Genomic DNA, 14222 nt, shown 5'->3' on the forward strand with positions numbered 1-14222 from the left:
CTTGGGCAGAAGGGGGGCGCTGGGGGCCAGTGTGATGGAGTGGGGGGGGAGTGCATGTGTGAGTCAGGCTGGATGTCTGAGGCAAGCAGCAGCTCCCAGTGGCTAAGGGTGACCCTGGGGCTACAACTGGCAGGTAACACCTCTGCCTGAACAAAGAGCAGGGAGGAGCTGAGCTGGGTTTTGAATCGGGGGTGGCAGTTAGAGGCTAGGAAAAGGGAGAGCTGGAAGGCAGCCAGCCGGAGGAGGGGGAAGCTACACCCCAGAGGGGCACCCCTCGGGGTCTTCTCCCCAGGACGGGTTGGAAGGACTGTCTCTGGCTGCTGTGCTGTCGCTTCTGTGAGAAACTGGGCATCTGTTGCCTAATAAACCTGCTGTTGTACCTGCTGAGTGAGAGTCACTCCTGCCAGCGGACGGGGTGCAGTGCAGGGGGACCCCTGAACCCCATCACAGCCAGCCCCTCACCTCCCGCCTGCAGCCCTGGCAGTGATTCCAGGGGCTGGGGCCATAGGGGTGGCCCCCAGCAGCTGCCCCTTTTCCCCGGGGCAAAGGGGCCAGTGCTATAACCGGGGTGCCGGCGGCGCCACCCTGCTCCCCGGCTGCAAAGGGTCCCCGCCCGCTCCCGGGGGCGCTGCTGCCGGGGCCCCGCCTGGCTCCGGGGCCGCCGCCGCCGCCGTCGCCCTTTGAAGTCCCCTGCGCTGCCGTCGCCCGTTTAAGACGGGGCGGGGCGGGGCGGGGCGGGGCCGAGCCCAGCCGAGCCCCCGGGGAAGCGGCTCGATGGCGGAGAAGCGCGTGTCCCGCTGGTACTTCGGGGGCCTGGCCTCGTGCGGCGCCGCCTGCTGCACCCACCCGCTGGACCTCGTCAAGGTGCGGCCCCGTCCGCCCCCCCGGGCCCCCGTCTCCCCCCCGGGCCCCGTCCGCCCTCCGCACCCCTCGGGCCCCCATCTCCCCCCAGGGCCAGTCTGCCCCCCGCCCTCTGCACCCCCGGGCCCCCATCCGCCCCCCGCGCCCCTCGGACCCCCATCCGCCCCCAGGGCCCCCATCTCCCCACACGCCCCATCTGCCCCCCGCGCTCTGCACCCCCTGGGCCCCCGTCTGCCCCCCACGCCCCCTGGGCCCCCATCTGCCCCCCGCCCTGGTACCGGGCGCCAGGCACTGGGGTCCTCAGTTCTGTGCTGGTCACTGCAACAACCAGCTCTCCCCCCCCAACCACCAGTACCGCCCGAGCACTCTGAGCGCCGCCCCCGCTGCGCACAAACCCTTTGAACCCTCTCAGGTCCCCCACTTTGCCACTCCCAGCACCCTGTTACCGGGGCAGCAGGCGGCCCTGGCACCCGTCATGGGGCAGAGACAGCCTGGCCTATTACCGCAGCTCGTTTCCTGGCGTCAGATGTGTGGCCATCAGCACGCTCAGATCCCAGGCCCTGAGAGGATGCAGCCCTGGAGGCAGGCTCTGCGGTGCCCGCAGAACGAGTCCGGCCGGGCGGGCTGGCTGAGCTCTGCTCCTGGGCTGTGTGCCAGGACAGCCCTTGGCCACTGCTCAGCGTGATGCCACCCGGCAGGGGAGACGGGCGCTAGCCTGACGCTCGGGAATCCGGGCTCTGCTCCGTGCTCCCTCTGCTCCCTGTACCACGGGGTGCCAGCCCTGCAGGGAGCAGGCGCTGCAGCTTGTGAGTGGGCAGGCTGCTGTGCAGGAGTGCTAAGATGCCGAGCTGGATCTGGCTGTGCCGTGGGCAGAGCTCCCCAGGCAGTCACAGAGCTGCTCTGGCTGGCTTCCAGGACCCACGTCTGCTCTCGCTCCAGCCTGCAGGGCTGCAGCAGAACAATCAGCCTCTCCTGCTCCTCCAGCTTCTCTGCCCAGGGCTGGGGGCTGGAGGCCTTGACGACGGCCAGTTGTACCCCGAGAACAGAGTGAGGCGCTGTGCGTCCCCCTCACGGCTGCGGCCCCAAAGTCCAAGGCTGTCTCCCCCCCATGAAGCCGGTGCCCTCACCCCAGTCCGGCGCCCCCAGCCCCTTTCCCTGCTGCTCTGAGCCCTGCACCGGAGGAGCGCTCACCTGGTCCAACCCCCTTGGGGGCGCCGCTGGTGTTGGAAGCAGCCTGGGGAGGGCACAGCGGAGCTCAGGCCCAAGCCAGCCTGAGCCAGGAAGGGCAGCCTTGGAGGTGGCTCTGGGGGGCCTGTCCCGGGAGTCTGGGCTGTGGTGGGGCCATGCGCTGCTCAGCACTGCCCCCTGCTTTAAGCTGGTGCATTAGCACCCAGCAGGTGCTGGAGCCTTGTCAGGGCAGCTCCCAGTAAGTACCTGCCTGGCCCTTGCCTGCAGTCCTCCAGCTCCCCAGGGCTTGGACCTACATGTAGGAGACAGGTGACCTGTCTCCCTTTCCCCCTTCCCCACCTCAGGCCCCATGTCCCTGGGCCACTCCAGAACCTGAATGGTGCTGGGTCCCAGACAGCCGCTGCTGTACTTGTTAATCTTATCTCCTGAGGACTTTGGACCCGCAGCAGGCGCGTGCCGTGGCTCACAGGAGGGCCTGTAGGCTGGGGGAGCAGCTTCTAGGTGGGCCCCAGAGCCCCCATCCCACAGGGCATGCCTGAGACTGAAGTGGAGGTGTAGAGTTACTGCGGGACGGGAAGTGCTCAGGACTCCTGGGTCCTCTGCCAGGCCAGCCGGGTGGAGAGGGAGAAGGTGTTTCTCGCTGGCAGTGCAGGGAGATCCCTGCCACCAGGCGCTGTGGCCACTGAGAGGCGGAGGCTCCGTGGACCTTTGCCGCAGCAGCTGGGAGTGACTGAAAGGCGTCGGCTGCCTTTGCCCTTTATTGTGGCTGAGCCAGGGGCTCCGCCTCACCCCCCATTCGCTGGCAGGTCTCTTATGTTTTGCACTGGGAGGGAACAGCCCCACGGAACCCTAGAGATTTGGTGCGGGCGCACCCCCTGCTGGGAGAGGCCAGCATGTTACTTACCAGTGCCCCAGAACTTGGGGTTTCCCCTCCCGCTGCCTGCTGAGGTTCCTGCTCCAGGGGCTGGGAGATGGGGCTGATTCCCAAGTGCCATCATGTGGGGCAGTCCACGTGCTGTGGTTGCTGGCCGGGGCTTTCCAGTGCTTGTGCTAAGTAGCCCCGGAGGCAGGTCAAGGCACTGCCCCTGCTTTGTGGGAAAAGGGTCACAGGCTGTCTCCCCAGCAGCTGTAGCCTCGGTGGGGCGGGCTGGGGCTGGGGCTGGGGCTGACCCCAACCCCCCCCCCCGATCAGGTTCATCTGCAGACGCAGCAGGAGGTGAAGCTGCGTATGACGGGCATGGCACTGCGCGTGATCCGCACTGACGGCGTCCTGGCACTCTACAATGGGCTCAGTGCCTCGCTCTGCCGTCAGGTGAGTTCTGGCCATGTCTGCCCCACCTCTGCCGGTACCAAGGCCCTGAGCCTCCTGGCACAGGAGTCACCACTGCTTCCCCCTCCACCAGTCCCCAAACTCCTGCTTCCTCCCAGAGGCTCTGGCTCTGCCCCGCTTCGGCCGCCCCACGCGTTCCCCCATGCCCAGCCTGCCCTGGGTAGCACAGCTGCAAGCATGCTGGCCCTTTCCTGGGGGCAGCTCCCTCTGCCTGAGCTGGGGGTGGCAGCCCAGCTCCAGGGGAAGAGGCTCTGTGCCATGGGGGGCAGAGGCTTTAGGATCCTGGGGAGCCCCCTGGGGCCCTGCTCTGACTCTCTCTCCCCAGATGACCTACTCCCTGACCCGCTTTGCCATCTACGAGACCGTGCGGGACCGCTTGAGCCAAGGCACCCAGGGACCTCTGCCCTTCTACCAGAAGGTGCTGCTGGGTGCTGTGGGAGGTGAGCAGGGGCAGGGGAGCCCAGGCCAGGGGCTGTGACCAGGCTTGGGAGTCCCCTGACTCTGGATCTTCTCTGGTTGTAGGTTTCACTGGTGGGTTTGTGGGCACCCCGGCGGACATGGTGAATGTCAGGTCAGTTCCCCGTGTCTCAGGCGCTGCTCCAGGTGTCCCAGGCAGGGAGAGCGGCAGGGACCCCTTCCTGGTCTCCGCTTGTTAGGGACTCCGTGGGCTGGAGGCTGATCCAGTGTGGCAGCTCCTACCTGCAGAGCTGGAGGGATCGGAACCATCCCATCCGTGCCAGGGGCTGCCCTGGCTGGGGATTCCAGCTTCTTGAGGGTGACCCCCTCCTGAAGTCCCTCTGTGTGGCCCCATTTTCCCAGGGAGCACCGGTTCCAGTCTCAGTCCCAGGCTGGGTGAGCTCAGGCCTGCGCAGAACTGGGGTCTAGGGCTGCTCAGCTGCCGGTGCTCAGAAGGGCAGGTCGCTCTGTCCTGGCCTGTCTCCCCTCACTGCCCCCACTGCTCTGTCCGTAGGATGCAGAATGACATGAAGCAGCCAGTGCATCTGAGGCGGAAGTGAGTGACGGTGCAGTAAGTGGGCAGACCCCACCCTCGGAACTTGAGACCAGTTGGCTTCGGTCCCTCCCCAGCCCTGGTGTGTGGCAGGGGAGGGGGTGGCGAGGACCAGGCCTCCCTCATTTTTCCCTCCGTGGGCAGAATAAACTTCGTTCTGTGCACAGAGGCATGTGCGGCTGGGCGCCGTCGTTAGAAATGCGCTGCCGGCCCAGGGCGGCTGGGAACGGCTCCTCCAATCGGCCGGCCGGCGATTGAGTCTGTCCTGGCCAGAATGCCTAAGGGGATGCCGAAGGGTGGCTCCTGGTGCAGGGCTGGGAAGGTGGAGCCCCTCCCCAGGTGCCCCCCTGCAGCCATCTGTGGGTGGCAGCTGCAGCGAGGAGGTGGGACTGCAGGAGGGCAGCATTGCTCCAAACCCCACTGTTGCTGGCTGGGGGGTCTGTGCAATGGATGAGCCCAGCTCTGTTCCTCAAGCAGGAATTTCCAGCAGCCCTGCACACACGGGGGCTGATTGGAAGTGTTCCTAGTTTTTTACCTCTTCCCTTCTCGTCCCTCCAGTTACTCCCACGCCCTGGATGGCATGTACCGCGTGCTTCGTGAGGGTAGGACTCTGCCAAAGCGCTGGGTACCCGGGGTCTGGCAGCTCATCGGGCCTGAGCAGGGGCACACGTGCCCGGGCAGCGAAAAGGCTCCGTTGGGTCAGGGGGTGAATGGCAGTGCAGGGGGACCGGATCCTGCAGCAGTGAATTCAAGTCTGCAGGGGACAGGGCAGCCTGGCTAGCAGCCCTGCGGCAGGGGCAGCTGGAGGCAGAGCGGAGCTGGAGAAAAGCAGGCTGGGGCCAGGGTCATCCATCCCGATGCCACCTCAGGTGCAAACAGCCTCAAGTTTGGGTTTTTCCCGTGGGGAGGCACAGCCAAGATCAGCCCAGATGCTGCAGTGGGAGGCACCGGCCTGAGCCCTGCAGGGGAGGGAGGGAGGGAAATGCCCCAGGAGGGAAGGGAGAGCCTGAAAGGGGAGTTGTTTTTTCAAAGAAAGGAAGACGACAGACAGAGCAGCAGTGCAGAGGGACAGTGCAAGGCCAGACTGAAAGGAGCCAGTGCTAGGGTGAGTGACTTCCCCTGTCAGGAGTGGGGCGTGGAGCCCCAGGACATGTACCCACTGGGGAGGAAGGTCCTGGGCTGGAGTCCCAGCTCAGCAGAAGCCCCAGGGTTGGGCACGGGGATGGGGGCTGCTGGGGAAGGCGGCGGCCGGCTGGCAGGGGCTGAATTCACACGCCTGTACTGTGCACTGATCCCCCCAGAGGGCCTGAAGAAGCTGTTCTCAGGTGCTACGATGGCGTCGAGCCGTGGGGCCCTGGTCACTGTCGGACAGGTAGGGCTCCCTAGCCCCTCCCCCTGCACAAGGGGGTGCAGCTGTGACTGGCTCTGCCCCAGGCCTCGTGGCACCCCAGGGGCAGGGCGGCCAGGCTGTTAACTGTGCCCCTTCCTGCAGCTCTCCTGCTACGACCAGGCCAAGCAGCTGGTTCTCACCACCGGGCTTCTCTCTGACAACATCGTCACTCACTTCCTGGCCAGCTTCATCGCTGTGAGTGAGGCGGGGCAGGGGGTTCCCTGGGCACACCCCTCCAGGGCTGCTGACTGTCCCACGGCCCCAGGCCACTACCGTGGAGCTCCTGACTCAGACATGTGGCCGCCTGTGTGTCCATTCTCACCCGCCCTGTGCTGGGGTCTGTAGCTCAAGCCTGAAGTCCTGGCAGGAGCTAAAGGAGCTGCTCCACCAGCTGCCAGCAGTAGATGGCTCTCAGGCCACATGGAGCAGCCGCTAGAGGCGCCTACTTGGCTCCACGGCCAGGTTGGGTGGGCAGCCCCTGTGCCCAGTCACCTGCCGTCTGCTGCCCAGGACCTGGCACGGAAAGAGCTGCTGGCCCCATCAGTCCCAGGGCGCCCTGTCTGTGACCCCCTTTGTCCCGTCCTCCAGGGTGGGTGCGCCACATTCCTCTGCCAGCCCATGGACGTACTCAAGACCCGCCTGATGAATTCCCAGGGAGAGTACCGGGTGAGTGGCCCTGGCCCTGGCCCTGGCCCTGGCTCCGGCTCCCTGCTCTCTGCTCTCTGCCCTGCCACCCCTTGCCTCTCCCCTCCCTCTCTCCTCCCTGCCACTCCTGGCACTTTCCCTGCTCTCTCCCCCTCCCCTGCCCTGCCACCCCGCACCTCCTCTCTCGCCTTCCCTGGCACAACCTCACCAGCTGCCTGCCTACCCTTCCCCCTGCCTCCTGGCTGGGTCTCTGGCTCTCGAGCCTCACAGCTGCCCTGGGAGCTGGGAGCCGGAGCAGTCCAAGGCAACTCTCCTGGCTTACGTCCCTCCCTCTTGTTCCAGGGCGTCGTCCACTGCGCCGTGGAGACAGCTCGGCTCGGACCACTGGCCTTCTACAAGGTGTGGGGCTTGGGGGGAGCTGTGTGGGGTGAAAGGACCATGGGGCAGACAACGTGGGGCCTGCCCTGGCTCTCAGTGGCTGCTCCATGTCTCCCATGGCCGGTGCTTCCCCTGGGCTGGCTCCATGGCCCTGGGGCAAGATTGTCACCCAGCGGCAAGGCTGGAAGGGCAGCCCTGGGACCCACTTGCCACATGGGGCTAAGCGGGGGAGGTGCTGGGGCAGGTTCCTCACCCTGCTGACCCCGCACACACTGTCTGCACCCCCCACCCCCGTGTTCCTGGAACTGAGCACTGGGCAGACGCGCAGGAGAGGCTCAGGGCCGCCCAGCGGATTGTCAGAACGCCCCAGCCAGCACATGCCTGGCCAGACTGCAGTGGCTGCTCCCTTGCCTGGCCAGCTCCTGCCTGGGCTCTCCCCTCACCCGTCCGGCAGGGACACCCTCACTCTCTCCCTCCTGCCTGTCCCCTTCCAGGGCTTTGTTCCTGCTGCCATCCGCCTGGTGCCTCACACCGTCCTCACCTTCGTCTTCCTGGAGCAGCTGCGCAAACACTTTGGGATCAAAGTGCTGGCCTGAGGCGGGAAGCCCCAGCCCCAGCTCCTCAGGGCGAGGGGCAGGGCCAGCCCTGAGGTCCCCAATGGCCCCACCCTGCCCCCACTAACCCAAAGGGCCCCCACCCCAGGCTGGGTTCATGGTTGCCACAGCAGTAGGGTTGGGTCCTCTCCTCCCTGCGCCGTACAGGCCCCCCGGGGATGGAGGACCAGCCGGCCCTGGCTCTGCGGTGGGCTCCCAGGCCATGGCCCTGGCAGCAGGTCCCCCAGCAAAGGGCCTGGGGTGGGGCCGGCTCCCCACCTGTGGCCGCCAGGGCTAGTGGCAGAGGGGAGGGGATCACGATCTCTCCCAGAGGCTCCCATGGGCGGAGAAAGAGACCAGGCTCTGGGTGCCACATTGGTCACCTGACACCTTCCCCCCTCCCCGCGTGATCTTTGCCCAGCTGGACCAGAGGTTCGCAGGCCCTTGGCGTGCTGGCCCCAGGCACCCCCTGCTGCCACTCTCCTCAGGACTCCGGCTCCTGCTGCTCCCCCACTGCCTCGTGCTTTAATGAGCCGGTTGCTCAGCCAAACCCGCCCCGAACCCGCAACTGCTGGGCTCTTCAGGGATCTGTGCTTTTACCAATGATGGAGAAAGGAGCCACCCTCGCTCAGCTGCCCCGGGCAGAGGCGGGTCCTTCTCACACTCACATAGCCCTGCTCCTGCCAGAGCCGCCCAGCCCCTCGAGCCATGCTGGGGCCATGGCGGGACTCCCCTTGGAAAGAGTCTTACCTAGCTGACAAGGAGATGCAGAAACCAGCTCCAAGAGCAGCACTCGGGGCCACCGGCTCTGAGCTCTGCGTTGCACACTGGGACCCTTCCTGCACACCAGGCCTCCTGCCGGCCCCTCCGTGTGGTGCCTCTGCTGGGGCTGTGCGGCCCTGGCCCTGCTGCTGCAGTGTCTCCCAGGGTGCACACCAGCCCACGGGCCCTACCCTGCCCTGCCTGTGGCATCTGTACCTCCTGCTGCTCCTTGCTGCTGCCCCACGGCCGCCCTTCTCCTGGCTGCTGCTGCCCGTGAGTGGCAGGGCCTGGGGATGAGCCGTGTGCCCGGTGCTGTTCCCATGTGCCCCGACCCTGTGGGATCAAAGAACTGGAGCATTTGTAACTGTGACAATAAACCAGTGGAACTGCTGCAGGTCTCGGCTTGTGCTTTGGGAGCCTTGCACAGCCTCAGCTGGCAAATGGGCCCCTCAGCCCAGGGCCCTGTCCACCCTCGGTGTGTGAGGAGGGGAGAGCCACAGTCTCTTCCTAGCCAGGCTCTCTCCAGCTCCTGTCCCTCCCAGGGTGGTGTAGAGCCTCCCCGGGCCGCTGGCTCCCACAGAAGGCTCCTCACTCTGGGGCCAGGCTCACCAGGAGGGAGGTGCTGCCGGGAGGGGAACGCTACTAGCACAAGGGTGGTGCCCCTGCCCCTCCCGCTGGAGTGGTACAGTGAACGGGGCAGGGTCTGCCCCGAGTGCCTGCCGGCTTCACACGTTTCACCAACGCAGCCAGCCCCATGGGAGAGGAGGGAAGCTCAGAACCATAGCTAGGCCGAGTGAGGCTGTCTGGCTCCCCCTTCGCTCCTGTCCCTGCTCCCTGTGACCCAGCTGAGGGAGAGGAGGGAGCCCCAGCAGCTGCCCTTCACAACTGCTACATTCTGGGGTGCAGGGCAAGCTGGGACCTCTGGGGGGCTCCTGGCTGTGGGCTGCCCTGGTGGGGGGCAGGCTGGGACCTCTGGGGGCACTTGGCTGTGGGCTGCCCTGGTGGGGGCAGGCTGGGACCTCTGGGGGCTCCTGGCCATGGGCTGCCCTGGTGGTGGGCAGGCTGGGATGTCAGGGGCACCTGGCCATGGGCTGCCCTGGTGGGGGCCAGGCTTGGATGTCTGGGGGGCTCCTGGCCATGGGCTGCCCTGGTTGGGGGCAGGCTGGGACGTCTGGGGGGCTCCTGGCTGTGGGCTGCCCTGGTGATGGGCAGGCTGGGATGTCGGGGGGCACCTGGCCGTGGGCTGCCCTGGTGGGGGCCAGGCTGGGATGTCTGGGAGGCACCTGCCCATGGGCTGCCCACAGGGGCAGGCTGGGACGTCTGGGGGGCTCCTGGCCATGGGCTGTCCTGGTGGGGGCAGGCTGGGACATCTGGGGGGCACCTGGCCGTGGACTGCCCACAGGGGCAAGCTAGGGACAGGCACTGGTCTCAGCTACCTCCTGTGGGTGCGAGACGCTCAGGTCCCCAGCACCATGTCAGCTGTGGGGATGCTGTGGGCTTCGGCTTCGGACCGGCGGAGCCCTGGGCTAAGAGTGGGAAGTCGTGCAGCGGGGGGGGCCGCAGCAGCCCAGCGTTTGCACCCGGCTTTCCTGTGTCTGGTGGCCAACCCTGCTGCCACCAGCTTTGCAGCACTGGATCTCTCCGGGGTCCTGCTGACCTTGTGGGTTGGTCCAGCCATTGGGGTCCTGTCCTGTCGCACTGGCCCCTCCCCAGCCAGCCCTGCCAGCCCCAGGCTCAGCAGCTGTCCCCAGGTCTGTCTCCCCTTGGAGGCAGCAAGGGGCTTGGGCTGCCAGCTCTCCCCAAACATAGGAGCAGGTCACTGCCATTAACGGGGTGTCCAATCTGGGAGAGGTGGCAGCCATCAGAGGGGCACAAAACAGGAGCAAGGGGGTGTAATTCAGCACCCCCCAAGTTGTTCCAGCGCCACTGGGACAGGGACACTGGAACACTGGGCACTGAGCTGTCTGGTTCCCAGGGGCCTGATTAAGATGAGCAGCAGGCGCCTGGTTATGCTGCTTCTGCGCCTGCCAGGGCGGCTGCACGCGCTGCTGTAAGGCCCTGTGCTGGGTGGGCAGGTGGCCAGGCCATTGGGCGCCACGTCCCTGCCAAGGGGAGGGACATTCAGAGTCCCTGGGAGGCACCTGAACCTGTGCTGGGGCCTTGAGGGTCACCCCCAAGGTAAACGTGTTTGTGCCTGGAGCCTGGGGCTGTCAGCCGGGCTGTCAGTTACTGCTCACGCCCAGCGGAGGGCTGGCCCTGCTCTCCACATTGTCCTGCTGTGGCCATGGCTCTGGGCTGCTCCTGGCTGTTCCCTGGGCCAGCACAGGGCACGCGTGGGCCAGGCTGGGAGGAGGAGAGTGTTAGCACAGCTTCTGGCTGCGTGTGGGGTGGGCAGAGCAGGTGCCTGTCCTGTCCCCAGGGCTCCTGCCTTGCACCTCAGCAGCCAGGCTCCCGAGGCCTTTCTGCGCACAGGCTGGCGGGTATGGACTCTCCCAGCAGTCGGAGCTGGGAGCCGGGGAGGAAGGAGGCGGGCGGCCATCACAGGGACATAAAACCAGCTGAGCTGGGTCTGAGCAGACCTCTGGCCAGTCCAGTGTCTGCTCTGCCCAGGGGGGCCGGTGCAGGGCCCCAGAGGGGGTAGCCAGAACAGGGACCCACCCAGTGTCTACGCCCAGCTGCTGGCCAGCGGAGGGTAGGGACCCCAGCCTGGCCAATAGGCACCATGGTGCCCGTGCTCGGCCCAGGCAGGAAACCAGGCCAAAGCCAGCGAGGGGGAGTTAGCCAGTGCAGGCCTGTGTTCCTGGAGGGCCCCTGCACCCCTGGGCAGCACAACAGGCCAGTGCCAACGCTGCCCTCCCTCAGCACTGGCCACACGGGGCCCAACCTCCCTCCCACAGACACGGGGGGTGTGCAGGGCTTGCCCAGGGAGGAGCTGCGGCCAGAACTGCGCCTGCTGTGGCAGCAGCCAAGCTGTGTGTGGTGTGTGCGTGGCCAAGGGCTGCCGGGTCCCCAGCACCATTCCCCTCCTGTGCTAGCAGCTCTCGGAGCAGCTGCTCTCTGCCCGCCATGGGGCTGAGCTTCTGGGCCTGGACTGTGGTGCAGAGCCAGGAGGGGGTGTGGAGCTGGGAGTACTGCAGGTGTGGGGCTGTGACCCACACACCTGGCCCAGGGGAACCCGCTGGGAAGCGAGTGGGCCAGGCCATACAAACACCTGCCTCAGCCCACAGCCAGTGCCCCCCTCCTCGAGCACTGGACAGGCCATATCTGCTCCCCGGGTCAGGGTTTGTGGCCTCCCTCCTTCTCTGGGGCTGAGCCGTCCCTTGTCAGCCAGGGGACGTGATGCCCAGCCAGGGCTGTGGTCTCCTCCCTGCAGTTTGCCAAGGCTAGGGTGCCCCTCAGTCCTGTGTTAGGCAGGACAGTCCCATATCCACTTCTGTTTTAAAAGGGACAAATTGTCCCAGATTTGCCCCCACTCCCAACCCCCACTGACCTGAGTCACTTCCCTGAGCCTTGGGGAGAAGGGGGAGCATGGGCGGCTGCTGCGTACCTGCCACTTCCATGGGGCTCTGGGGATGGGCCAGGGGCTGCCGCTTCCTTCCCAGTTCCCCGGGACTTGGTGGAGTTGCGAGGAGCTGCCCCCCCCATATCTCCCTGTGCCGTATTTGGGACAGGGAGACATGGTAGCCCCAGACATGGCTGTGCTTCGCCTCCCCAGACCCAATATCTCACCCAGCTCCTCAGCTGGGATGTTACCAGGGAGCCCACCCCCTGAAAAAGGCCTGGTCTGTCCTTCAGGGCAGGGGACAGGTGGCCACCACCAGCTGCTTGGTGAGCCAGGCACAGGCTGGGCCTTGCCTTTCTCTGCTGCTTTCACTGCCCAGGCGGAAGGCGGCAGCCAGGCTCTTAGCTCTGCTCGCCGCATGCTCAGCACTCCCCAGGGCCGGCTCAGGGCACTAAGCAGCTGGCAGGGCGCCAGCCCTGAGCGCCATGCACTAGTGGGGGACAGCCCTGGGAGAGGGGGCCGCAAGGGAATTGTTGTCTTTGAGAAGCCAAGGCTGTGAAAAGCGACACCCGTCCCCCTGAGGGGCCAGCCCAGCAGCTGCTGGCAAACCTCCACCCTGCGCAAGCAGGTCCCAGGGCTGAAGTCCCCCACTCGGGCCCCTGCCCACTTTAGGCGGTTTCCCTGCTCTCTGCTGAGGCTTTACACCCCTTCCCCACCCATCTCCACCCTGAGCCTCAGGTGCAGCAAGGTTTGTCTGTGAAGGGCGAGCTAGGTCACCGCCAAGCGGTGCTGGGGTGCTGCTCGGGGTGGTGGAAGGAAGGTCCAGCTGTGGGGGGAGCCCAGGGGACTGGAAGCAGATGAGCACAGGCCAGGCCAGGCAGGACTCTGGCAGCTGGACATCCCAGTGGAGATACGTGCCCTTCAGCTCTGAGTAGCTGCTGCAGTGGGTTGGTACATCTCTCTCTGGGAGTTCCCAGGAACGGTAGCAGGAGGCCAGCTGCAGTCCCCGCCTGATATGGCCAGGGGGCTGGCAAGGGGAGTGAGCACTGGCCAGCTATGGCAGCTTCCCCTCAGGCTGCCTTGGCCAGGCTCTCTGGAGCTTTCCCCGGCGGATTCCACAGCAGTTTTCCAATGTGCAGCCCTGGCTGTCTCTCCCAGTCCCCTGCTGACCCTGCAGCCTGGAGTCCCTGTGCTTGGGCCTTCCCAGCTCCACATCCGCTGCTCATTCTAGGCAACCCGTAGCCCCATCCAGCTTTCCCACCAGGGGTGTCCTGGAGATGCTCCTTTGCAGGTGCCATTGATCACGGAATCACGGGGCTGGAAGGGAGGTCAGGAGGTCATCGAGTCCAGCCCCTGGCTAAAGCAGGATCAGCCCCCACTAAGTCATCCCAGCCAGGACCTTGTCAAGCTGGATGTGCTCCTCCAGGCCTCTGGCAGCCCTGGCACTACCCCATTGCAGCCCACACTGGCCTCTCTGCCTGCGTGTTAGTGCCAAGTTACTGCTGCCGACATCCCAGGCAATTCTGGCTCCTTGGGTGCTGGGGTGGGAGGGACGTTACTGGAAAATGAACGTGAGAACCATTGTTGTAACCACTGTCCCAGGCTGGCACAGATGGAATCTTGTGCTAATGGGACACGTGAGGTCTCTAATGACAGCTGGTGAGTCACTGAATCTGTGTGTGCTGCTTGAACATCTGTGTCCTTCCTCTGTGCGGCCTGGTAAGTTCTGGCTCTGGGCTCGGCGTGCAGTTAGAGCACAACAGGAGGCATGGTGACCTCCCAGCCAGGTGAAGCTGAACTTGACAGAGCAACAGCCTCATCAGAGGAGGGTGGCTGTGGACCTGTAGCCTGAGACCGCCAATGGCAGAATGCCAAGGAAAGGACATTGCCAGGTGACCTAAGCAGGTGATTTTCTATTGAGAGCAGCTCCCAGACAGGAGGAACAATGGGTTCCCCCTCACATGGGCAAGGGAAACCCTGAGATTCCTCCATTTTGTCTTTGTCTTCCATCCTGAGTCCAGCTCAGCGTGTCAGGAGTACCCTGGTGGTGAACTGGCCTGGAAGGATGGCTGACCCCCAGGAAAGAGGCACTCCAGAGACTTCCCATCTGCTGCAGCCTGCCCCAAGCACGTTGTGAGTGAGGTGTGTGTTTAACCTGCTTTACCCATTTCACATTCTCCCTTTTCTTGCTGTTAGTAACCCTTCCCAGGGTAGATTCTGAAGGGCTGGCCCGGCCTGCTGTTTTGGGTAGGATCTGAGCGCTTATCAGCCTGGGACTGCGGCTGGGCCCTTTGGGGCTGGGAGCATCCATGCGGATCTGGTGAGATCACACCCACTCCAGAGATATCTGCTTGTGTTCTTAGGGAAGCTGGTGTGTCAGAGGGAACTGCTGGTGAGACTTCTGGCTGGCCAGAGGGGCAACAGGAGGGATTTTGTGCCTCTCTGGGTGCTGGAGCCCCAGCCTGGGCTATCAGTGGCCTGGTTCACACAGTCTGCCCTGGTTTGCCTCTCTGAGCTGTTCCTGGGAAGCCTCCATGCATTACAGTGGGGCTGATGCTGGGACA

At 65.4% G+C, this 14222-nt stretch overlaps 1 protein-coding gene across 1 annotated transcript; it reads left to right on the forward strand.

The window, feature by feature from the left end:
- Nucleotides 1–751: 751 nt before the first annotated feature.
- SLC25A10 (solute carrier family 25 member 10) lies at nucleotides 752–8547 on the forward strand. The gene is made up of 11 exons (XM_075014720.1): nucleotides 752–864; nucleotides 3242–3361; nucleotides 3705–3819; nucleotides 3902–3950; nucleotides 4350–4391; nucleotides 4947–4990; nucleotides 5690–5760; nucleotides 5881–5973; nucleotides 6367–6444; nucleotides 6766–6822; nucleotides 7296–8547. The coding sequence occupies exons 1-11, from the start codon at nucleotides 775–777 to the stop codon at nucleotides 7395–7397; spliced, it is 861 nt and encodes a 286-aa protein (XP_074870821.1). The 5' UTR covers nucleotides 752–774; the 3' UTR covers nucleotides 7398–8547.
- Nucleotides 8548–14222: the final 5675 nt, after the last annotated feature.

The sequence above is a fragment of the Carettochelys insculpta genome, chromosome 20 (genome assembly GCF_033958435.1).
Source record: "Carettochelys insculpta isolate YL-2023 chromosome 20, ASM3395843v1, whole genome shotgun sequence".
Taxonomy (NCBI): domain Eukaryota; kingdom Metazoa; phylum Chordata; order Testudines; family Carettochelyidae; genus Carettochelys; species Carettochelys insculpta.

Excerpts from the sequence above, each read along its gene's own strand:
- SLC25A10 (XM_075014720.1), top strand. The coding sequence starts at position 775 with ATGGCGGAGAAGCGCGTGTCCCGCTGGTACTTCGGGGGCCTGGCCTCG. Across the intron at positions 865-3,241 it reads ACCCGCTGGACCTCGTCAAG|GTTCATCTGCAGACGCAGCA; the intron begins GTGCGGCCCCGT and ends CCCCCCGATCAG. Across the intron at positions 4,392-4,946 it reads CCAGTGCATCTGAGGCGGAA|TTACTCCCACGCCCTGGATG; the intron begins GTGAGTGACGGT and ends TCGTCCCTCCAG.